At 39.3% G+C, this 26,355-nt stretch overlaps 1 protein-coding gene across 3 annotated transcripts in view; it reads left to right on the top strand.

The window, feature by feature from the left end:
• The first annotated feature begins 3,645 nt into the window (after positions 1 to 3,645).
• The window catches only part of LOC117233615, a 58,004-nt gene continuing 35,294 nt past the window's right edge, over positions 3,646 to 26,355 (top strand). For 2 of the 3 annotated variants that reach the window (XM_033494092.1, XM_033494091.1), the window contains exons 1-4: positions 3,646 to 4,182; positions 16,847 to 17,289; positions 20,042 to 20,334; positions 24,567 to 24,952. In XM_033494092.1, the coding sequence (XP_033349983.1) occupies positions 4,015 to 4,182; positions 16,847 to 17,289; positions 20,042 to 20,334; positions 24,567 to 24,952 (1,290 nt within the window). In that variant the 5' untranslated portion in view covers positions 3,646 to 4,014. The remainder of the gene's footprint in view (positions 4,183 to 16,846; positions 17,290 to 20,041; positions 20,335 to 24,566; positions 24,953 to 26,355) is intronic. The other variant, XM_033494090.1, reaches the window with a different exon arrangement.

Genomic DNA, 26,355 nt, shown 5'->3' with positions numbered 1-26,355 from the left:
AGAGAAATACAGCCATTACACGATTAAAAGTTATGGTCTTTGCGACGATGTCAATATCAATGACTAACTCGTTGCTCCACGATCTTTTCGGTAAGTTTGGAAATCTCCATTTGATTAATAAATTCACGAAGGCTTGATAATTAGAATCGGGCACACGCGATGAGTTTTTACTGTCAGTAAAGAGCATCGAAGAGCATCGAAGAGCTATCAAGAGCATTTAGATGCCAAATTTTAGATCGTCTAATCTAACGGTTCGTATTGAATTTAATTTATCAGGATTTTGATTATAGTTATTTTGTAAAAATAGTAAAATAGTTTCTTTTTTTGATAGGCTTAGTACGCAGTCGTTTTTCGCGTGGGCGTCGTTGCCTCCGGATGCTGGATGACGTAAAACGCGATCCTTTCTTCTTCTTCGTTTTTTCCTCTTTTATCTTTTTTCTCTCTCTTCCCTCGTAATATCTTTCGACTGATACGGTTTTTTTTCCAGATTGGCAATCCGTCAGCTCGTAGGCGGCCCGTGATATGTACCTACTGTACTTTTTGTGGGGAAACGATGACGTTGATACGTTGTCGTTAGCGAGAAACTTTCCTTTCTTTGATGCAAGCCGAATCAATCGCGACGAACGATCGTTGTGTAGGTATATGTAGGTTTTGACACAAGTTGCCTTTACTCTTTCTTTGTCGTTCGTCGGATATTTGGAAAGGTTTCGTTTGGAGAATAGTAGTAGAAGAGAATTATTGTATAGATTTTTATGGGACGGCGGATGTTCGCTAGTCAAATGGTTTTTGCACTTCTGGCTCGTGTTTGTTGGGTCTATCAGATATTATTGTCGCGTATAGTCCACGATAGCGCATCTTTTCTCTACTTTTTCTCTACTTTGATATGCGCAATTTGTCAATATAGACATTAGATGAATCGAAAGATTTATCATTTTCTTCCAGACAATTTTTATTCCATAGATTTCATTTATTATCACTGTGAATGTTATCTATAATAATACTGTATCCAATTAAATCATGATATTATGGATCTTCTGTTCCGCCTTCAAAATTTTGAGATTGTTAATTTGTCCCGCATATTTGAGTCTATATAATATGCATACCATGAAAGTGTATGTGTTATCTTGAATGCAAAACAGCGCGAACGTGTTAAGAAGCATACTATACTTGTTGGGGCAATCAATATCTCGTATAATTCCTTCATCAATCGGATTCTCGTTAATTTCACATTCCCCAAGAAAGTACCCGTTCCAATATTCCCTAATTACCCTATTACACATTGGAAACAGTCAACTAGGAAATAAGGATGGAATTAATTGTAATATTTGTACTCTGGAATCGAAATCAATTCGGATATAGAAGTTTCGCTTCATTACTTCGTATCACAATTCTTCGTTCTATTTTCTGTATTCTTTATATCTATTTTCTATAGAATGTAGCTCAATTCTTATGAAAATATTACCTGAAATGTTTAAAACACGTTGAAATTTAATACTCGATTTCCTTGATATCAGAAAAATGTCACTTGCATCCTGGTCACTTTGGTTGTAGTTGTCCCATGTCTCAGAATATCTAGAAAGCGTTCGAACCTGTCTCGTCTAACTCCGAAATTATTTAAAAATATTGTTTCTACCTTATCCTCTTTGCTCGCGATGCGTTTAAAACTTTTCAATCGGGTTGAAATCTATGCACAGTATAGTTGATCTCGCGAATGCTTATTCCGAGAAAGTTCGCGTTCACGATAATTGCAGCGTGTACTCGAAGCATGATATCGACTCGCGCTCCATTTGCACCCTCTGTTAGATCAAGATGCTAGATGAGGCTTAAATACGCTCGGAACTTGCGAACCTTAGACTTTTCCCCCGAGCTTCTATCACTAACTGAAGACTACGAAAATGTTAGCAGCGTAAACGATTCGGGGTGTGTGAGCGCGAAAGAAAGGCAAACAGGCAATCGGAGAAGCCCGTGCTCGACTTCTACCCCTGTGAATCCGTCGGCGGGTAACGGCCATCGCGATACCCTGTCTCAATTTCTTCCATGCAACCACTGCCATCTCCGTCATCCATTCATCCCTTCCCTAATTCTGATACTCTCCCCTGGACGAACGTGGCGTTCACCCTCGCCGCGACGATCAGTCTTCAAGCTTTTATCTCTCTCTCTCTCTCTCTTTCGGTCTTTTCCGTTTCCTTTTCATCTCACGACCTTCGTCGAGAAGGAAGAAGCAGCGAGTCGCCACGGGGTAAAATTCATCGTTATACAGTGGAATATTTGAGAGAATCGACCTGTCCGTACATATAGTTATACAAAAGTTCTAGCGCATCCGCGATAGTGATCTCACAATGATTACCAATCATACTTTTGGGAAATATCTCCGCGTGACGTCGTTTAGAAATGAATTTTCAGATATTTCCTTCGCGTTTATTATACTTCACATATTTGTTGTTGGAATCGCTCGTCCGTTTTAATATTTACGCTGTTTAACGTTCGAGCGTATTAAATTTCACATCTTCTGAAAATATTTTGATTAGGAAAAATTGATACAGGTGAAGGGATACGCGGAAGTTAGATAAGGAAATATCTGAAAACCTAATATGTATATTATATAAAAGAACGCGTATAAAAGCAAGTAATATTGAAAAAAAGTGGCAATAGCAAGGGGGCGATAGTGAATGATGAATAAAAATATAGCAACTTCATAGGTTAATGTTTTATTCATTTGTTTGAAGCAAAGGTAAATATGTACTTGATCAATTCTTTCTTATACGTACTTCAACGCTTTGTATATTTTTGTTCTATTTTTCAGCACGTTTTTATCGACTTTTTCGATATCTATACTATAATTCCGATAAAGTAATAATAATTTGGTTGAAACTGGATGTGAAGGTGGATAAAATTTTAAGCAAGGGAAACAATTTCCAAACTGATCGTGAGTCTCGCGTAACTCCGCACATGCCGTCACGTGTAATTGTACAATTTCCTTCTCAATCAATTCTTCGCACCCATATTCGAAAACCTATAAATTCTGACATCCGTTTAACCAGCAAACTCCTACGCTCTCTTCATCTCCACAAATTGCAAAAATGAGCAGTGCAAAAGTACACTCTACGAAGAAGCCAATAAGGAAAACGAACGACAGCTAGTTGCGATTCTTTCGTATGTTTCTTAAACTTAAGAAATTTGAAGATATAGGAGCTGCGGCAGGCTTGAGAACTTCACCTTCCAGTTAACGTAAGTTGGAACGGAAGAAGTTAGGAAAGAAGAAGTTCAAGAAGTCCATCTGCAACAGAGAAGAAAGCTTCGTGTCGGGCCGTAAAAATTACAAACGTTTACGTACAGAGATTAAAAGATTCTGCCGCTAAAGTAGTTAAATCTTCACGATATTCAGCAGGCCGAAACAAGCGGTGTAAAAGCGTAAACAAAAGATTAGACACGTCTATACGGGGATGGCCATCTTTCGTCACACAACGGAATTATTGATAACATTCACGCATCATTCATTAAACGAGGGAATGAAATTGTCTCCGGCCGACGTTACAGCCCGCCCCCGAACTCGCCACCGCTCGCGGTGAGACCTCTCTCGTCGACGGAGAATCTAGCCTAGTTTCGTGAACGTACCATGTTGGCGCTAGCGTCGGGCAAGGAGGCCGGGGTAGGTCGGCAAAACGAGACGATGTACGTTCGAGGGAGGGAACGGACCGTGGTGATAGTCGACGAGGACGCTGGGTGGTGAGTGCCACCGTTACGGGTCCTCCTCGGGTCCAACCGTCAGGACCAGGGACAATTTCTCGGTTCTCCTTCTGTTTGACACGCGTTTTGCCACCGTGAAACGGGGAAAACAACAAGAGAGAAAGGACAGATCGATAGAACCGGCGGTAGCGGCGGCCAGTGTGCTTTTGCTTGCTCGCCTCTGCTTAGCCCTCGGTGCGTGCGTGCTTGCCTGCCTGCTTTCCTTTTCCTTGCGTGGATTTCGTTCCGTGGGCCAGCGAGGACCAAGCACACGGGGTGCGGCCAACGATGGTGAAAGCCCCGACCATGGGTCCCTCCGCCGGTCCCCAGGGGATCAGGAAGATTCACCCTGGCCCCGAAATCGCGATGAATCCGAGGAATCTGCCGACCGCGAACATCACTACACCTCCCAGCATCCGAACAGATGGCAAGACCACCTCAATATATCATTCTCAGGTATATTAACGTTTTGCGATTCCTTTCCTTGTTTTTTCTTTTTTTTTTTTTTTTTTCTGACAGGATGCTTTTGATAATGTTCCGCGAACTGTTGAGCTGAACGATGTGCTGCTCGATTCGTTTGGTTTATTTGATTCTTGTTTCGATATCGATGTAAGTTAGTTTCTTTGATCGAAGCTTGTTTCGATCGTTTTCTGCTGTATCGCGACAGGAAGACAATTTGACCGAGTGTGGTGAATGGGTCGGGATTGCGACGGCAATTTCCCTTCGCGCTGAGAATCGTATCCCCGCCAATGCGTCTAATGCGAATCTTCCTTTTTGTCGACTCAAATTTTCGGCTTTTTTCAATCGCGTTTCCAGCTGAGCTTGAACGCTGTTTTTCGTGGTCGTTGATTAAGAACAAATTGAGTTTCAAAGGAGAGTCGATCGTGTCGAATGTTTGTCTCCCTTTTCTCGGGTTTAATTACTGTCACGTTTCGATCTATAGAAGATTGTACGATATAATCCTTTAAGATCTATTTCCGTAGATTTACTTTTATCGTTGATTGGTGAATTCCGCGACTTAATGATTGCCAAGTTTACGAAAGTAAAGATTTTAAAGAACGATGCTTTTACTCCATTTATTCATTTACTTTCTTTACCTTTTATTTCTATTACTTTCATTCTTATCTTTTGCCGTATAGAATCGGTCTCTCTGTATAATCTTTTATTTCCTTTGTTATTATCAGCTGTACTCCCATCTCTCTGTTTTAGATTATTCGATCAGTAATTGTGAGTTTCAATTTATTGAACGATGAATATTTAAATTACACGCGTAATGATGGTTAACAGTCGATCGATTGTCACCCTCTTTTTTGCTTTGTCCTTTCTCTCACTGCGGTTAATGAACCAGGAGAGTTATTTTTGACAAATATTTGTCATAATTCTGCGATTATTAGGGCAGTATCAGAACTTTTTTCGTGTTTGTCTCGTTCAATTTTTCATGTTTACGTGTTTAATCAGTGTCGACTCTGGTTACGTCGTCATTAACTACGATGCTTTATTGCGGAGATAATTAGATCAGTCGAAGCCTATTAAGTAGCGAGCGTCTTTCAAACAGAGTAACAGCTGCCAGATGTTGTTTGAATCTTCAAAATTTCCCTCTAGAACTCAGCCAACTTTCATATATCTGGTGCTTTTCCGGATAACATTTTTAACTGTTTTCTAATTATCAAAATTTGCGGAATTTGACTTTCCTTTATTTGATTTATACGTATAATAATAATAATTTTATATATACTTATATTGATATAAAAAAGATAAAAGTGGAATTAATTATTTTTTTATTAATTTAATATTTAATTCTAATAATTGTATTAGCTTTCCTATCGATGAATTACTCTGATTACATACACAATAATTTTTGAAAATTACAGGAAAATATCCTTTTTCAAAAAACTGTCACGCTATGCGTTTTGACCGAAATTTACGTACCTACCGATAAAAATTCAAACTGCTAAAAATTTATCTCTTCGTTGCGATCAAACCCCATTTTTCGTATCGAAAATCCCTTTCCTTCTTTTTTTTTTCCTTTTGTATTGCCCGATTCGATTTTTTAAACTTTCTGTGCTACTTCGAGTCCTATTTAACGCATCTTCGATATTTTTTCATCCGGCTGAATCTTTCAAACGTCCATTCAATTTCTTGCTCGGTGTCGAGCGTTGTAGCGCGATTTCGAAATTGCTCGATCTGAATTTCTCCGGAGCATTGCCTCCGCCGACCCTATTCCTTTATTTCTTGCAGAATCTCGTTTGATCTTTACAGCGACAACTCCTACCTCGTCGCTCTTCATTTCACACCTTTGTCGTCGTAACGTTTGCAATTCAATGATCGCCAGAGGCTTTCGATGTCGCAAATAAATTATTGTTAAATTCAGCGAAGAGATATTAGGTCGGGCCGGCGGGCTGTTCGAAAAACGTGCGGGCGGATTCATGAATGAATGGATGCCGCGATCCTTTCTAAGAAACTCGTAATCTTTTAAATCCATTGATTTATTCGACCTCTCGTTTCATACTCTTATTTCATTTTTTCTTCTTCTTTTCATCGATGTAATTCAATATTATCGCCATCAAGCGGATCATAAACGAGCCAGTTTGCGCTTCTCTCGATGTTGCAATTTCCGCTTCGCAATTCACTCATCGATGACTATTAATCTGATTAATTCCTTGTATTTCCTTCTTTCGATCGATGTTGAAAATGCGAACGAACGTTGAGCGGAATTCGAAATGAGCGAGAAAGATAAAAAATTCTGTTAGATTGCCACGAAACGAGAATGCAACAATGATCTTTATTACGAGAAGAATTGAACTTGACGGTATGCAAATGTAATTTGTGCAAAATAAATTAAACGTTCGAGAGAATTACGGTAAAACAGGGTTAGCCATTTAAGATATTTAAATTATCGTCGTAATAGAATTTTAGGAAATTTAATTCCATTATGTTCTCTGTCAAATAGAATACAGCGTCGAAGATAATAAAATACCAGGGAATTAATTAAATCATGCTTTAAATATTCAACGCGTGGATTTCATTATAAAATCTTTAGTGAAAATGCAAGACAAGTTGAATAGCTTTCGACTCGTCCCACAACTAAACGAATAAGTTTTTAAAGAAACTAAACTTTCGCTATGATACATTTTCTTGTCCATGATAAGATCGAAAGATAGTACGGTGTAACAGTGTAACTTTAGGCAAATTTTAAATTGCGAATTAATCGCGTCATTTAAATATCCATCCACGTGTAATCAGGTCAATTACACGTAGATCAGGTAATTTATTCTTTCAAGTTACACTGTTTACGCTGTTATTTTATTTATAAATCTTTCGTACACCATAGATAAAAGTAATTTCGAGGACTACGGAACAACAAGCTTACGATAGCTTATCGTTATCATATTACGATAAATGTATGCATTTATGCAACAGTTATATAAATATTAGTACAGAACTGTGCGGTTATTTCTAATTACTAACCATTTACTATTACTATTACTATTACTATTATTTACTACTACTACTACTACTATTTACTATTTACTATTACTATTACTACTACTACTACTATTTACTATTTACTATTTACTATTTACTATTACTATTACTATTACTATTTACTATTACTAACTCGTTTCTGTAGCAATTAGACGGAAAGGAAAAATAGAATAAGATCGTACGTATATTTATTAGCCTTTTATTCTCGAGAAGATCGATTTTCCGAATACGTGAAATACATGTGCTTGACTAAAATTCGGTTCAATGAATATCACTGGAAATATCTATTATGTTTCGACCTAATACCGTACGCATGTAGATGTAGCTACGTGTCACTAAAAATATTGTTCCCCTTGGTAAAAATACCGAGAGCCCCTTATAATTAGGGGAAGTATTATCCAAGCGCGCACAAAGAGTTGGAAATTCAAATTACGATAATAGCGTACTCGATACGCGTTCTTGATTCTCATCGATAATATTGTTAATGACCTCAAACTCTTGATAAATGTTATTTAGACTTTGAACGAATAAATAATCATCTATAGAGACCGTCATAGTACATCTTACTTATAGCAAAGGAATCTTCGAAGATAAATTTCATTAAAGATAATGAATCACAAACAAGATGCTTTATGTACCTGGCTTTTACGTTCACGAGGAACGACCTGTTTTCTGTCTGTATCACTTGCAAGTGGTCTATACATTAAACCGTGCATTCTCAAGATCAAGAGTGGAAATATTTATCCAGAAAGTTCATAACGCTGTCCAGACATTTTCAGCTGCAAGCTATCTCGATAACCAGAGTTCTGCTATACTACAATATATACACAGAGGCTGGAGAGTGTGAGAAACGATTAATTTGTCTCAGTTACTGTAACTACATACGCGATATTAGCTATCGAGAGCGTAAACGGTTTTGCTCTGTCCGATTAATTTTCCTAATTAATTTCTCACGATACTTAACTTTATTCTTCTTCTTTTTCGAACAGTTTTCTTTGTCCATAATTATCAATAGAACGTTTTACATTTGTTAAACGTTAAATTTACCTGGTCGAAATGCTCAACCAATTCCAATTCGTCGTTAAATTACTTCGATTGCTATAGTCGTGTATCCTTTTATGCATTTAACATTTTCGATAAACAACGAAGCTTACTTCGATTATTTCCAAGAAAATCCAATAATATTGGATTTTTGATATCCGCAGGCTGTTTCTCGAAACCATTTCGACGTTCAATTGTGGAAAAAAATGTGAAATTTCGTTCAGCGTGCTGAAATTGTGGAAGCAGCTTAATGAAAACCGATGTGTGTGTGCGTATAAACGAATTCGGATTTCATTCGACAGCAGTTGAATTTATTCTTTTTTCTTTCTATATGTACAACACATAAAACTATCAATTCTACGTGTTTATCAACGATAAATTTGGTGTAACGTTTTAGGAGATTTTTCGAATTCGGAAGAAAGTGACGGAATATACGTAGCTTCTAAAACTATTGGAAAATACAAAAGGATAAAATCGAAAATTTCGCGAAAAATTGTTCTTCAGTTTGAATCGCGCTTGGGGCATAGAGAAAATCATCTATTACCATTTAATTAAGATATATCCTGGTCGTAATGAGTCCTTCGAGCGACTTCCCAACAGATTCAAACGCGTTAAAAACCTCCGGTAAGTATTAATTGCAAGCAGGAATCTCGCAGTAGAGACGAGTCAAACCCGGTAGAGGATTGTTCGTTAATAAGGTCTGTGCGACCTCGATCGATAATTATCGCCGGAAATTCGATAAACAATGATACCGCGTAATTCACAAGGAATCTCTGGAAAGGCAGCCTTAAGGCGAGCCAACCATTGAAAGTGTCATAAAAGGCCTAGAAAGCGTAAGAACTCGAGTTAGCTTAAAGCCTTTAATTAATCGTGATTACTGCTCGAGGAGTTCTCGTTTCTTCTTTTCACCCCTGCCATCTGCCTTCGCCCACCTACTCTCTCTCTCTCTTTTCTCCTCCTCTTCCTTCTTTCTCTTTTTTCCCCCTTCCTTTCTCTTTGCCCACTCACCCCCCAACGAATAGGAAAGTGCATGACCTCAAATCGAAACTCGCAACTCATCCTCGTGTCATCCTCTCGTCTTTCGAATAAGTGCACGGTACGCCTCAATGATGCACTCGAAGACTCGTTTCCCGCCGATCGAATGTGGGTCAGTTTTATCGAGAGCGAGCGGCAGACGAACGTACGATAAAGTGTATGTGTTTGTGTGTGTGTGTGTGAGAGAGAGAGAGAGAGAGAGAGAGAGGTCTGTTCCATTTTCTCATCGAGGGTTCCTTTTTGTTGATCTTTTCACGCTCGAATTCCAATAAATGGAATTACGCGGCGAGGAATTTTTAGCATCTTCCGCGGATTAGAAAATTTCTCCGCCGCGAGATTATGCTCGGTATGGTTATAGAGAACATCGTTTATCGATGATATCTTCAGCGGCCGGATTTCAATAAAACGGTGTCGCTATCCGGGAACAGAATTTATCATCGATTCACTAATGAAACATCAGCAATGACTTTGCGTCGATTCCCGCCATCATTCTATGTAGTTGGAATTAGAAGAGTCGAAGATTTCTGCGATTTATTTATCGATGCTTTTAAAACGACCGAGCATACATGCAAGCGGTCGATTCTGTTTATTCGTAAATTTTGCATAACAACGTTGTCCAGCGTAATTTCTCTAGCTGGGAAAATATTTATGCAGATTGAAATTGTCATGTCCTTTCTCACAGGTGAAATATTTTATAAAAGGCAAAGATTTACTGCGTCACATAACAGCACGTTGCTTTACTGTCACGAGGGGAAGTATATGTTCGCAAGATGTCGCGTGTTCTCGAGGACCATATGCGACGGGCACTCGTAACTTTTAAAATGTCCATTTATATAAACAGTTTTCCTCGCTTGACAACCTTCGTCGCGTAACTGCAAATCTAGAGTTTTGCGTGTATTTTTCTTCTGGACAGTTAAAAGATCGGGGAAACGTACGAAGAGAAATGTAGACATTTTTATCGCACTGTCTTCGGTCTTGTGAAAATCTGATATTATATGTATAGACAGACAGATGCAGCACAGCGTAAAATCATAATCGGCTGCATTAGTCTAATTCTTAAATGCTTCTTTAACGAAGTTTTCCGTCTCAGCTACGAAAAGAGCATCAAACTCGGGGAATACATTTAAACGAACTTATCACGTTTCTCTCGAACAATCTTCAAGCACAACCCTATTTATATTTCGTTATTTAATTAAAGGCAGTGAAATTTTAACACGCTGTGTATCGCATGGAAGCGTATAAGCGAGTGAAATATATTAAAAATAAGATTTCCAAAGATTTAAAAAATTCTGAATGAAAAATTCGTCTGGGAGATATGCGAAAGTAGCGTTCACCGCGATATTGTTTTATTTCATTCTGAACTTTTCGACGAAAAAATGGGTCCCGTGATTTAGAAATCACGCGTGCCATATATTATCTATTGCAAAATGCGGCGCGTTTGTCGATAAAGAATTTCTTTGGTGTGCACGTAAGAACCTCACATCGCATTATCGATCTTCGTTAGGGAACATTTTTGTTCACCTTTTTGTGGTATAACAACAAAGAGAATTATTGGAGTAGAAGCACGGCGTCTGGTCTTTGTGAAACAAAAGCAAAGGAACGATTTTAAAGAGAATAATAAGTCCGTACGCTGTTTCCAACGAATGGAAACGACAAAAGCGATTTTGCCATTTTCGATTCTTAAACCAGTATCATATCCTTCCCTTCAAGGCGAAATAAGGACGGTTTTTCCCAGAAAGTAATTAACTGTACATGATTTTACAGTCGAAACGATAGTAACTTTTTCACCGGAAAACATTTTACACCCGCACCACGAAATTTGTTTCGTTGTATTTCGAGAGATACTAGAGATATTATGACGCGCTGGTAACAAACGCACCTAAAATCGATTAACAATTCATTTACTTGAGACAACAGCATTTAGGATAATTACCGTGGAACCGTGCCAATTATTATGCAGAGAATAGAAGCTTAATAATTTATTCTTGCATAATCTTGTCTCAGCTAATTTCAACCATTTAAGATGTATTGTAAATTATATTGTTGCAATTAGTTAAAGAGTCGATCAAAACACGATTTTCAAGCGAAGATATAACGTGCCATGCTTTTGTATTTTCCACGAACTTGCCAAATCTTTACGTATAAAAAGAGGACTACAAAATTGAAAATAAGTCAAAGAACCGCAACAGTGTTAAATCCGAATGTATTTACCAGCAGACCAGTAGGTCCATTTTCGCGCCATCATTTTTCCCTCCTTATACTCCGCTATTTTCGAAAACCAAATTCTCTTTGAACGTTAATTTCATTCGATAATCGCTCGATAATTCGCGTATTAATCGCGCGGAATCTCCAGCTGGATGCATTATCAGCGTACGTCACCGGAAGGTGTGAATTTTTCAAGCACCTAAAAACAGGCCAGGTTTCTGCAACGCGGGACCATTATCATCGCATGGTCGTTTGCCCGGAATATCGCGATCGTTATTTCGCGCGATATCGGTGCGCAGTTTTCACGGGTGTCGAAAATGAAAGATCGAGGCGTTGGTGTAATTGGAACGAACATGACCACTCGTATGTCCCACCCACCAAAGCAGAAACTCTTAATTAGTCCCTAACGATCAATTATCGTTTTTTCGACGCGTCTCGCGCGAAATGAAAATGTCCTGCGGAACGTGGCTGTCCGTGCGTACGCAATGGCATCGTATTGCAGCTGTGAAATACACATCGACATATACAGTATCTCGATTTTAATTTCCTGCATCGTGCCCTGGCTGTGTGGCCGTTTGTGTCATTTAGTTGTCGTTCCTCGATGTTCGTTGACGCAAGCGGATAACGTTGTCTCTGGTTTTAGAGTAGCTACACGGTATCTGAAAACTGAAATTTATGATAAATAGCCGATATCGTTTGTTCAGGAAAAATATTTATCGTTTATTTCCAATGATTATTTCACAGCTCGATATCTTTCGTTAAATCGAACGAATTAATCCGTGAGAAAGTTCGACAGCCTTTAGCTGCGTATTAATTCGTCGTATATCCTTTCCAACAATCTCGTTTCTCTTCATCTGACGGGCGCACGAGATAGTAAAGGAGCGCGGATTAAGAATTAACGCGAAGCTTCAATTTTGCATCGTATACTCGTAACATCTTCAGCTAAGGGGCCGCGCCGTCCTCATCTTCGTTGCCTCTTTTCTCTGTGCATTTTCGAGAAAATTGAATCCCGACACGGCGAACGTCATTGACTGAAAACGAACTTCTAGATCTCTCGTTCCGATTCTGTTAAAAGTCGTGCACCTAAACTACCATCAGAGATGACGTTCAACGCCAATTTCGCTCGAAGCAATTTCATTACACATTTTCAAAGGCATTGAAATGCAATTTTTACGAATTACGTATAATCTTTTCCCCTGAATTAATTACTCGCAAATCGTTCAAGTAACACATATCCCAAGTACAAATGCCACCTTGCCTCGATAATTTCTTTTTTCGAAAATTTGTTCGCCATTATTAGTACCAACCAGTTAATACGTGCAAAGTTCGTAAATGCAAAACAGTCTGCTGTCGTATTTAGCTCATTATGATCAGTTGCCCTATCGGAAATCGACAACAGATGGCATTAGACTTGCGTAATTTCTCTTGCCTTACTGTCGTCGCTTTTGTACCCTTTCTTGCACGGAATGTTCGGTACATACGAGCTGCATAATGTCGTGTTTCTTACAACAAAACGTTCTAAATTTACGTTTGCTGGGGAACCGGGGAATGCGGGAACCGGGAGTTTTGGTCAAAGTTGAGTCAACGGTAAAGTATCGTTCTACGGACGCTGTACATCATTTTAGTATATACAAGTTGTAGATATTTCGTAGAGAGGCGACTTAATGTTAAACGCAAGAAACGCGTTAGACGCTTGAATCTTATAGAACAGCGTAGCTGAAAAACCGTTTTATCTCGAAATGCATTGAATGTACTTTTGGACTCTTATCGGTTACCATTCGACTTTACAAAAATTTGTATCCACGTTATAACATAAAACTTGTCGATTCGCCTCTCCCTTGCGATTCCTTAATTTTCATAAACTTTGCTCAAAATTTTATTGTTTCCAGAAACTCTAACTTCTTCATTCGATATAGAAGTTTCTTATCGGTCACCGTCCTCCTCGGTTTCTCCACTTCTGCCTTCTCCCGTTTCTCATTCGCTCTTTTTTCGCGCATTCTCATCCCGAGCTTCTTAAATGCACTTTCCGAACTGCCCTATTCCCCCGCAACCTTCCGAACTCTCAAACAATCCTAATGCCATTCGATGAGCGCGAATCGTTGCTAGTTGCAAATTAAAGAAATTTGGAAAATGCCAGTTCAATTTATACGCGAAGTTTAGACGTGAGAAAATGTCAAAGATCGATTGTCGAAGTTCGGAAGAATTTTGTCTAAGATCTATCCGATCAAAGTAAAATCGCGAAGATTTCTTAAGTTGGGTTACAAAAAAAAAAAATATTTTCTAAATGAAAGGTGTGCGATAGAAAACGAGAAAGAATATCGAGCTTATAATTCTTCTTTACAATTTAGTATCAAAACAAAGATGACGAAACTTACAAAACGACCTAATAAAATGACCATCTGCCCCGAGGTATCCTGTGTGTAGCCGTGTTCGTACATGCACCGACATTGAACGTGATAAGCAACGTTCTTTCGGCCCGCAATAATGGGACCTTTGTGACATTTGAACAAAGAGACTTTGAAGACGCTCGCGGCGAAGCGAATTTCCTTCGATCGACCATAAGCGGATACTGGAAAACCGCTGAGAAAATCCATTTTATCGCCCTACGTAGCCATTTTCGTGGTACGCCAACGCTCGCTATTTCTGTTTGGTGATTTTGTCCCGGCCGTTTAGCGTGGCAACGTTCGAGCAAAATGGAATCCATTGCATCGAATTTCGTCGTTCGAGTGGCAATCAACTTGTTAACCTTTGATCAATCGGTCCCTGGTAAACGCTACTGTTAATCTCGTTCCGTGTTTGCAATTTGCGTTAATCTTGCGGAATCTGGCCAATGGTATGGGAAATTGATCTTTAGTGATGGAGAATTGGTTGGTTTGTAAGTTTGCACGACGCTCGGCTTCCCGTGAAGTTCGTTAAAGGTAAAATGTTACGTGTGTGTTACTGATTTACGATATACAGGGTGTTTGTTTTAAAACAAAAGTAGAGCTAATTTTACTCGTATAATTGTATCTGCAATTTATTTTATTTAACTTTAAACTCGCTACGTTTTTAGATATTCGTAATATCGGTGAACACGAGACTTCAATTTTTGTGTTTATAATTTGCTGCTATAATTAGCTTAAGTCGCGGCTAATTCTTCTCGTATTTTTATTAAAATAATAAATTCGTAAAAGGAACGATAGCAACCGTCTACTTGTTTAAACTTTCCTAACCGTTATTACTTTTTCTCCCGTCATTTCACTGAGTTACGGGTAAGCTTCGAGCTAGCAACTCTTTCAGCGCAGTTTAGATCGCTTCGCGTTTTGTATTATTAAACGCAAGCTTCGGAGGTATTGGCTACGTTCTGAACGAGTTTCCAACACCGTATTTGTTTCAATCTTTGTACTTGGTAAAATTATGCTTGAAACATTTTGCAAATACATTTGCTTATACACAGAAACAAGAAAATGTCGAAGAATAGGTATTTTTATTACGTAGAATGTTTCTCAAAGTAGTACGTAAAGTACGATCGGTTTAAATTTCAAAGGATATTGGCGTGAAATAGAAAGTTCGAGGTAAAATAATATAGCAATAATACAATAATAAGATAAAACAACGGAATGAGAACTATGCAAAATCTCTATAACTCTTTTATCAAACTTTTCCATACAATTTCCATACCGAGTTTCACTCGGGCCACCTTCAACGTTTGCAGTGGTGTAGGTACTCTATTAGCCGACCCGCATCGTGCCCGTTTCGCAATTTAATCAGCCGTTGAAAATACAGAGAGATCGAGAGAGAGAGAGAGAGAGTGAGTGAGGTTACATGGTGCGTTCGGGTCGACACGCTAACGATATAAATGTCCTATTCGAATGGCCACTGGTACGTCGACGCATCGGTCGTTTGAAACACGCGCTCGGTCCTTTTAAGTCGTACGCTCTCTGTATCAATATTCCATGTGACGCTAATAGCGTTACAGTTTCTGTTCCACGCATGGTATCGATCTATCCGGAAAATCGATAGAACGCTCAGATGAGACGAATCGGGACAGACGCGTTAACGCGCGCAATAGAAGAACGTTCTCCTCTTCTTTTCCGTTTTTGCTCCTTTCCATTTTCCACGAGAACGATTAAAAATTAACGAGTATCGGCGCTCGCTCGAGATACGTGGGATGATAGCGATTAGCTTGGAATTCGATAATGACGTTAGAACGTGAAAAAAGATATCGGCGTACGGTAAAGGCGTAAGAGCGTGAAACCTACGAGTGCAACACTGAAAGCACCAGCGGCCATACAGAGCATACAGTTTGATTTAAGGAAATCAAAATGAAATCGACGTACGATATAGAGCGGCAAACAAACTTTCATGTAGAAATCAATCTCTATGTTATTTGCAACGCTGTCGATTCGAATTGAAATAAAATCACGACGCAACTGCAAGGCGGAATTTTGCGAAGCCAATTATAAATTGACGAGTATCGGTGATCTATCGAATATCGGCATGTGCAGGCTTCCGGAAGCTCGACGCGATATCGTGAATTTCATCGAGAGATGAGAAGCGCAAACAGGTAGAACGCATTCCGAATGAGAAACGAAATTTCTCCTGCCAAAAAAATATCTCTCTTTTTACACGAAGAGAAGAACCGTAATTGGTGGTTAACTGGGATGTTTTATCGATTTGACAAATTAACAGGATTCGCAATTCGCGATGGCGTAAATGGGGCTCATAAATCTGGACGAGCAATACTGCCGAGGTGTCAGTTGAATATCGATATTGTCAGTTGTTAATTGATCTCTGTTTTAATGACTGAAATCGGATCCCAATGAAATGGAAAGAGGGACGTTTAACGTTTTTTTGTTTGTGTTCTTTTTCGATCACTTCTTGAAATTGCTTTTATCGAAGCTTGTTATTCGAAGGATATCACGTTCGCGTCGGCATCCTACGTAGAGATATGCAGCACGACCGCTAATCCTTTAACGTTCGTCTACGACAGTCGCAAGATGTAGCTATTTTACTCGTCGATGGCTAGTTTCTTATCTACCAAAAAAATATAAACGCGTGGACGAGTACGTAAGGATCGATATTTAAATACAGCGACTATAAAGAGTACATATTTACGTAACGTTACGTTTATCGTGAAACGTACGATTCGACAAAGGAACGTTTCGTTGAAAAATAAGGCCACGTGCAAATACTCTTTGTAGCCATTGTAATTGAACAGACGCACCATATGCGTCGACAGCGTCAAACGCGTTAAACTAGCGCTACAGTATCGAATTAACCTTAGTTCGAATCGTGGTCCGACACTTTGAATCGAAGCCGGTATCCTCCATCGATTTTCCACTAATCAGAGCGAACGTTGTGTGGGTGACAGGTGGACGTCTCGACCCAGGTGGATCTACACGGTGGTTTCGGGGCGCCTGCTGGCAGCATCAGCATCGACTGGGATCGCAGGGCGACCCCGCTTTATTCACGCGAGGACATTAAAGAGCAGTATTGCATAACCAGCCGGCAATTGGACGCGGTGGAGAAATCGGGTGGTGGGTTCTTCGGATGCCTGTCGACCAGGGGCCCGTCACCTTGCGCCTCCGCGAGGACCTCGATTCTCTCCGCCTGCGTGAGAAGCGTGCCCAGCGATGAGAACCTCTGCGACGCCCCTTACCCCCGACGATCCCTGCAGATTATGTACCGTCAACCTTATCCGACCTACTCGAGGGGTTTGTCTCGTTACGATTTCGAGGACGAGGCCGACTGGATCGAGAGTTCCTACTTCCGGCGCAGACCCAGGTCCTTCTGCACCGTCCCCGATCCAAAAAGGTGAGTTTCTAAACATTTGATATTCGCGGACGAGATATTTCAGGATGCAATTTCGGTTCGCGCGATATTACGGCTGAGATACATCGTGGTACGATGTCGTTCATATTACGTTTTATACGGATGAGACGATGGTGTCGAACAGAAGAAAATTGAAAATCAAGAACCGGTGGAAAATGAGATCTGGAGAGATTTTAGCATAATCGTGTTTTACAAGAATAATGAATTTGTCACTTACATGTTTTTCGATTCTCGTAAGCACTATGCGCGTCAGAGCTTGAATTATCGCGAATATCGATCTTGATACATCTCTGATTCGATAACGAAACGATGTCTAAATGCAAGTTACACGCTTCGGTTTATCTGTATCGCTTTTTGTCGGAATACCTTCGTTAATTTTCATTTGCGCTGGACATTTTATAAAAAGAACGAAATCCGACACGAGCCATCCGGAATGCAAACCAGGAAAATATAAATAAAAATATAAAAAAATAGATATCTCTTGCGTGGCAATCGTAAACCGTTGTTCGTACAAAATCTTCGGAGCATCTACTCGTGTACTTGTGATAAATTCCGACAAAAGCAAGAGGAGGAGAAAGAACGTGTCCGTCGTGTCGTAACTCGTTGATATCGAGTCGTACGACGAAATTTAACATCGATGATATTCTCAGGGCGTAAAAGAGGTTTACCACACCGATGAAATATCTTATCGTTCACGGTGCCGTGATTCGTCGGCGTAAATATTCGAAAGTGGCACCGAGAGAAATTAACCACTCGGAATCTGCGCATAAAATACACGGAGACTCCGATAGAATCTTAAGAAGATGTTTGGAAGTTCGTAACGAGCCTTCTAACGCGACACTTTCACGAAACCTCGTTACCAACGAGGTTATTGTTGCAAGGGAAAGGCAAGTGATTACCGGTTTGATGGCGTGTTCAAGGGGTTTGGTTTATTTCTGATTGCTGCCGCGTACAGAGAGCAGCCTTCGCCGGCGTTGCTTCAAGGCCGTCACCGATCGATGAAAAATTATGTTCCCTGATGTACACGCTACCGTATTTAGACTTTAGTTACGCGTCGATGCGAAGATAAGCGGAAATAAATGTGGACACGTGACTCCGATCGATTTTAGAAATTATTACGGAACTTAATGGCAGGGAAACGTATCGACGCGTTATAGTTAGCATTCGCAGAAAGTGCACGCCTGTTTTTTCTTCGATAATTGGAGCTATCGTTAGAACGCGTGCCACTCGAAATCGTGGATCGTGTATGGCTCGTGCACGATGGTGCTCCATCTCATTTTGATTGACAACTCGATCGCTGGACTTAAAATCCTCCAACTTCGATACACGAAGCGTGCTCGCAAATACCTTTGGTTCGCAACAAATGATAGATAGCGTTGAAATACTGTGACAGCGTATCGAAGAAAGTTGCCAGTAAATTTGAATATCACTCGACACCGTGAAAGCGATATATAACATGTCAGATAAAATTACACGGTTCTCAGAAGAACAGGGAATAAGTGGAAACGAGATTTATTTTATTAAAATCCGAGCGAAAAGAAGAGCGGAGCAAGATTACCACGCATCCTTGAGATCATCATGCTGCAGTCTAAATGCAATTTATTTAGGTCGTTGTTGCAGTGTCGCAGAAGCAACGTTGGCGTCACCCACTTTTCCCCCAAGATAATACCTGTCACACGCGAGGATCGGCTTCTGGCCGACACAATGGAAATGAGAATGTAACCAGCGTGCGTGGCAATATCTCCGTGGCATGGCGTTCTCCCTCGCGTGTTAAATAAAAAGCTTGATGTCCCCGGGCAGAAATAAATGTCTATCGACTAACCGGTTAATTAAGCCTTGTATCCACGGCAAGGAAGTTCTGCCCGTGCTAACGGCGTGCTTTTATCCTAATGTCATCCGGTGGAAAAAGCGCGACGTGCTTTCTTTAGATCGTTAGCGCCCCATCCTTTGTCTCGCGATTATGAAACGTTCTTCCGCGACACCTGTTGGATCATCGTACGCGCGTGTGTAATGTCATTTGCTGCTGCTTTTAGTTTTGTTACAAGACGAGGCATCCCCCTAATTCGTATAATTGGGAAAAAATATCGCGTTGTGTTTGACGACGACTCTTTGTAAAGATCGCGAACAAATAACACGAAACTAATCTGATTATGTTTTGGTTATGGATTCGTTCGTTTTATCACGGACTCGCGCTTTACTTTGCTCACACCCCGACGTAAATTCGGTTTCGTTATTACAATGCAAACCTCGAATGGTATTTCTGTGTTCCATTGCAACAGCGTTCTATACACTAACCAAACTATTACGTAATATACTTTTCTGTCATTTCGAATAATCGGATACATTTCGCTCTTCCCTTTATCGTTTAATTACGAAATTTCTGATTTTCTGTATTCTTTTATGTATCCTATCATTTTATTCAAATGAATCGAACAATCCGTTCGATTGTAGACGAGAATCGTATACATCGTAGTATACATTTGCAATAATGTGAATAAAATTTCTACGTGAATGCGGTTTTACGTAGATTCGGGCAATAAATAAACAACGCGCGCTTTTACGAATATGAAACTTTTGAATATTCGGAATCGGAACAATTATCAAAAAAAAAAAAAAAAAAAAAAAACAAAAAAAGGAAGAAAAGAGACGATACAAAAATATGGGAATATTTATAATACGCGAATAATTTTATTTCGTTAGAGAAGCGAACTTCTGAAACTGTTCTCCGTTATAGGTACACATGGCTTCCAGAGGACGAAGAATCGACGAAATTGGAGGGTCCTCGACCTGTATTGCCCCCAGCACCCCCGCCACCCACCACGCAAGTACCAAAAACGAAGCACGTGAGTTTCGCGAGATCGCACACTCTTACGTCGTTTGACGTTCCAAGGAGCAGAAGCCCTCCGAGGCCGCAAAACCAGGAACGCCTTATAGATTCGCAGCCAACGATACAGAACGCAATGCTTCCTTCGGCCTTACCCTTGATGCACCCGTATGCCGCCAACGAGACCCGAGTTATCGTCCTTGGTGAGTCCCTTTTCCCTCGTGCAAATACAGCAATTAACGCTGTGGCCTGCAGTAATTGCGCGTAACGTAACTCGCTATGCGCGTATTTACCGTACGTAAAGTTAATTAATCAAAGTAATATAATTTGTCCAATAGTACAAGATCAGGATGCGCTATTTTTTATGCGATAGAACAATTTTAGATTGGAAAATTTGATGGTAGTTGAAATTTTCGGAAGAGCGCTTCCATGCCCAAACACTCGTTATAAACTTTCGTTTATTCCATTTCGAACTTTTAATTGAAATAATTCGAGCGTTTGGTAATTGTGATTGAAATAAACCAAAACTAGGATCGAGTGGCTTGTCATGGGATGGTATAAAAGATGATTTATCGTATAATACGTAGCATTCGGTGCTATAAAAATGTCTCATTGAAAATTCTCGTACTTTTTACAAGTCTCGGCACAGCACCTTGGAGGTCAATTTTCACGCTTTCATACTTTTTTACGGCTTACTCGCATCTCGCTTTTCTCGCGAACTGTGCAAGCTTGATGGTCCTTCAGAAGCACATACACGTTTACCCCATGTAACGAAATAGGCACTACGATGTAACTTAAAGCTAAGGCTGTAGATTGGAACAATAGCACCCTTTAGAGAAAACGTTTCCATAGGATGCGGCTTGTTTGAAATCTTTCTACCCTGAAATCAAGCGCATCTGGACCATCGAGCGAAAAGTTCTATGAAATTTAGAACTCGTATAATTAAGGAAGCAGAATTAATAATAATAGTTGTCCGTAGCTGAAATTTTCGAGGAAGAGTTTAATAAAGCTCTTCCTCCTTCTCTTTGATATGAAATTTAATTATTAATTAACGCCTCTGCATCTGGATCAAAAATCTCCATTTTATATTCGATACTTATTATATTATACGCATATTTATATATTATTACCGATATTAATATCATATTTGAGTACAACTAAAGTGTCCAATTCCCAGTAAAATGTAATATTTAGTTAATATGTCCATGTACGAGACAATATATGTCTATTATTTCATTGCTAATAAATGCACTTTATGAAAATATTGATGTATTGCGTAGCGTGCTAGCATAAATGCACAAGGATAGTTTAACAAACTAATTTTCTGTTATTGAATAACGTTATTAACTCGTGTTGAAGCTTTATATACATATATATATTTTCCCATCATTCGTTAATTTTGAATCTAAATTAATTATGAAATTAATTAAACGATGAAATTTCATTCTATATCGCTTCTCCGTTTCGCAAGTAGCAGCACGAAACTCTTCTTCTCGTTTATTCTCTGGCTTCGCCATAATTCAGAATAAAACTGACACGTAGAACTTTGAGTCTTCAATATTGTAAAGGTTTTTAAGAATGGAGGAGCTTGCCTTTCGTTTATTAATGATTATGAGAAACCCAATGTACGATAACGTGAGCACAAGTTTTGTTCTCGAACGAACGGAAATTCTCGTGTTGGAACGGAAATCTTGAGAAAGTCGGACACCTTGATGACACTTCACCAATCATTCGTGATTAAGAAACAGCTTATCAAAGTGAAATAGTTCTATTGTTCTAGCACGAACTGCGATATAAAGCAGTGAAAGCCGTGGAAAATAGGTGTCGTAAAATTATATTCTCTACGTAATAATGTCGCGGAGAGAAAAATAATATTTCGCATACATCGTCATTAACAACGAAGAGACAATGCTACGTTTTTATCCTCTCGGAACAAAAAATCGTAAAACGATATGGAAATTCTGCGATGGAAGAAGTTAACAGGGAGGTGTTGCTCTCTTTCCTACAGTAATGCAATATAGTTACACACATACTGCATGTTGAGGACATGATCGGAACTACGAGAGGTACGAGAGAATACCGTAAATTCAATTTTTCTCCTATAAAACGACGAATAAAAAAAGATGGACGTGAACGGGGTATCTACAAATAGGCGATCATCCATATTTTAGCCTGTATTACGGGAAATAGATTGAGTTTATTTCTCAGCCGACTGTTATATATTTCCATCGTGTACTCTAATGATCGGGAATTGAATTTTTGAAGGGGAAGCTTTATTCGATATTACCGTGAAGATGTTCCGATAAAATTTCTAAGATTTGATATCCGTAATAAATATCTACTTCGGAACATACGCATAAGAGAGATCGTGCGAAATTTGGATCAAGATTAAACAAGCAAATTCTTAGTTATTTAACGATAGAGATTTAAATTATTTGATAATTAAATAGTAAAAGTTGATAGTTCGATGGTAGAATAATTAAGAAAAAAATCATTTATTTATTCAAATGAAACAGTTTATAATTATTTTAATATAACATTTAACCGGATAAATTAGGCAACCGTTTTGAAAATATTTTGTTGCGATAATAGCCAAACCTACTTCGCAATCAATCCCTTATCCTCAATCAAAATATTCGAATAACAGGGTAAACTGGAGGACCTTGAAACTCTTATGAGGTATTAACTTGTTGCCCTCGATCCGGCTGTTAGTCCAATATTAGCCAACAAATTGCCAATATAGTCGGTCGAATGAGACTCGATATTGAACTCTCGTAGGAAATGATAACGGCTTCGAGTAGTCTCGTCGCATTGACATTAGATTCGATTCGTGAGCTACACGGAGCCAAGATAGGTGAAAGCGTTAATTTCGCTTCCTCGATTAATTCCTAATGAACGTCCAATTACAGCGTTCATGTAAATTATATTACTAGGGTAATTTCCACGACGAAGGATATCCGTTTCTTATTCGTCTCCGCGTGACGACTTTCGCAAGAATATGTTACGTCTGGGAACGAGATACGCGAAGCACGTTGAAATTGCTTGATTTGTAATCTGAACGACGCGACCCAGTGTCCTTATATTATGTTAATTTACTTACTGACTCTCGAAGGAAAAAAGGACGATATTAAAAATACGCAGGGTATTTTTGCTCGATTATCTCTATTTATTCTCCACCGACCGATTAAAAAATCGTCTAGTTTAATTAAATAATGTTTGAACATTTAATAAACATGGAAAATGAAATATTCCATGAAAATTCCGTTACGTGTTACTGGCAAAATAATTTTGTGATTTCCATTCAACTTCTCGTTAATATCCGCCACTATACGATCTCCCATTCCAATTAATTAAATGATATCGCTTCTTGCATTTTATGCTCGAATTTAAAATAACGAAATAAGTAATAGACATAATTATCGAAAGCACGTAATCCTCTTCTACGCTTAATAGATGAATTATTACACCTATTTCGGATGTAGCACGAGTTTCTCGTCCTCCATAACAAAGGTGCATTGAAACTAAACTCTACCAAAAACATTTACAATTCCCCAAACCACATCTGAAACAACAAGCAGACCATATCTTTCGAACAACATCTCCAGACCAGTCTCTCTTCGGGCTGACAAAAACGTAGTAGCAGCAAAGTCGAACGGAGCTAAAGAAATTTACCTTCTGTGCCAAAGCTCTTTTCCAGCAACGCCACCTTTCTTTCTGTCGCGTCTACCACCTCCCGTTCACGTCCCTTGCTTCTCGTTATTCCTTCCACCCTCTTCCACTTTTCTTTCTCCCTTCGCTCCTCCACAGACCGTCAAGACCGAACCGTCTTTTCCGTGGACTGGAGCACTCGTTAGCCTTCGATTTCGCCGATTTAAGGTTGATTTATATTCATCGTACCCGACATGGAACGCTTCGGTATCGCTGCTCACAGTAGCATTATTCCGACACAGACGCTAGTATCCATGTTACATATACATCGGCATTCGATCAGTCAATCAAGAGAAGGCAATTCGTAAAAGCATGTAATATCGAATGAAAATGTTTTCTCATTTAAGTACTGTGCAGTCTCGTTTTTTCGAGTCCTGTTTAACCAACGTTCCGCATTATCTGAATTATCCGTGCTTTGAACTTTACCATAGCTTTATCTTTTCCCAATTTTTAATACGAAGACTACGAAAGTGTAAGTAACGAGGTGTTAAAAAAGCAGTTAATCAAAGTTTCAATCGATCGCATGACGAATTAAATCTAAATACGATAGAATATTGCGGAATATTATACCATGAAAATGTTTTCTATGATTTGATCGTACGATTTCCGTATTATCCGAGAGAGGTCCGGACTACATCACGTCGGATAATCGACCTTTCACTGTGTATATCTATATACGTGTCTGTGCGGATAATACAAATGACCTTAAGTTTGAATTTCGCTTCAGAGAAGCCACCGAAGCGCGGTACGATGAAAACCCAGGCGACCCAGACGGAAATTCCAGCCGTGTTCCGGGGTCGAGTCCCCGTTACCCTCAGCCCCAGGACGATACACCGGGTGAAGATGGTCTCGCAAGGGGCGCAAACGAACGGTCTGTTCAACGGTAGGAAGCTGACAAAGAGCTACTCGGAGGCTGGTCAACTGGGTACACCGTTGGGCGGAGGTCAGGCTGGTGCAAACGGAAAGGATGAAACGGAGCACCACGAGCCTCTTCACAGAACGCAGAGCGAGGAACCGCCGAGGTCACCCTTTCTCGTCGATACGCCACCCCCTCAGGGACTCGGAGAAGAGCCATTGACCAACGGGGATATCTCCGAACCTATCATGAGCCATGTGAGTCTTTGGCAACGTTGTTGCGATGTGGTTTCGTTTGAGAAATTGTTCAGATTGAATTTTGAGAACGGAAAAAGATAGTTTAAAGCCGCGAAGATACAAAGATTATCTATATAAAACGGTAAGCGGCAATGTTTGGCGATGATTATTCAATAATATTTCTGGCGTCGTTTAGACGAGTTTAATTTAAATAAGAAATTTAATTCTTATTAGCAATTGAAATACTATTTTAATTTGTAATTTATTATCTAATAGGTAAATAAAATTTTGTCCAACATTTGTAAACGGTGAGCGGAAAAACAAGCGATGGTAATGCCATTATCCATTCCAAATGCGAGTTTTGTCACTTGTAGCTTACCATATTCTGTATCTTCACGGCCTGATAGTGTTTCAGAAAGTACAACGTCAATCTTAAATTTTTATAATTCACGACGCGATTAATTGCAAATAAGTAAGTTAAGAGCCGAAACTCGCTCTCTACTCTAGCTTTGTCCCTCGTTTTGTATCAACAGCTAATACGATACGTTTCTCTTTAGGGAGAAGCGCGCAATAGTAATTTCATATCATAGCAGTGAAGGAAATATGCAGTTGGAATAATGCAGCATTCGGATAATGGAAGATTCGAATAGTAGCACATTTGGATAATAGACGTGGAATAATAGAGATCCTATTGTAGTCACAACGATGCAATTGAATTTGTGAAATATAAGGGTTCGTTGCTCGATCGACTCTAAACCTAAGACTTACGTTATCAGTTCTAGGAAAATTAACTACTTTTCTATCCAATCTCATAAAGGAATCTACAAATTTTCTTTTCCTGTATCACAACTTCATAAAAGCGAGCAGTGTCCAAACTGCAGTTCCCGACTTTAAACGATTCGCTAGAATTTGTAACCAAGGTACTCCTGATTTTAATAAATAAACTTTGAGAGTGGGAATGTTCGAAGAGGGCGATACACTCGTGGTCAGCCACTTTACGAATGGCATACGAACGTTGACGTACACGTCAACTCATTTGCGTTTATTACTGCACATCAACTGCAGAGATTTCTAAGGAGAATTTTTACTATGTACCTTCGACGATAAATTTTTATTGCTTCTATATTTATACGCTTGCGGACTTTCAAGAATATCACGATGATTTTCATGTTGTCTTTGAGGCCAATTTGAAAATTTTAAATAGAGAACAAGTTTATAATTCACGTAACACGAGTAGAACTAGAGAAATATTAGATATAACTAGGTTTAACTGTTCATTATTATTTGTATTATTCATCGCACAAATTATTTATTTATCACGTAGCTTAACCAACGCACCGCAGAATTTAATAGTAGTATAATTATAGTCAGGAAATGGAAATTATTCATTCGCGAAATGAATTATTAGTTTTAACTTGATAATT

The sequence above is a fragment of the Bombus vosnesenskii genome, unplaced genomic scaffold, assembly GCF_011952255.1.
Source record: "Bombus vosnesenskii isolate JDL3184/JDL3185 unplaced genomic scaffold, Bvos_JDL3184-5_v1.1 scf7180000013297, whole genome shotgun sequence".
In the NCBI taxonomy this organism is placed as follows: Eukaryota; Metazoa; Arthropoda; class Insecta; order Hymenoptera; family Apidae; genus Bombus; species Bombus vosnesenskii.
This window is presented reverse-complemented; position numbering and strand designations above follow the sequence as displayed.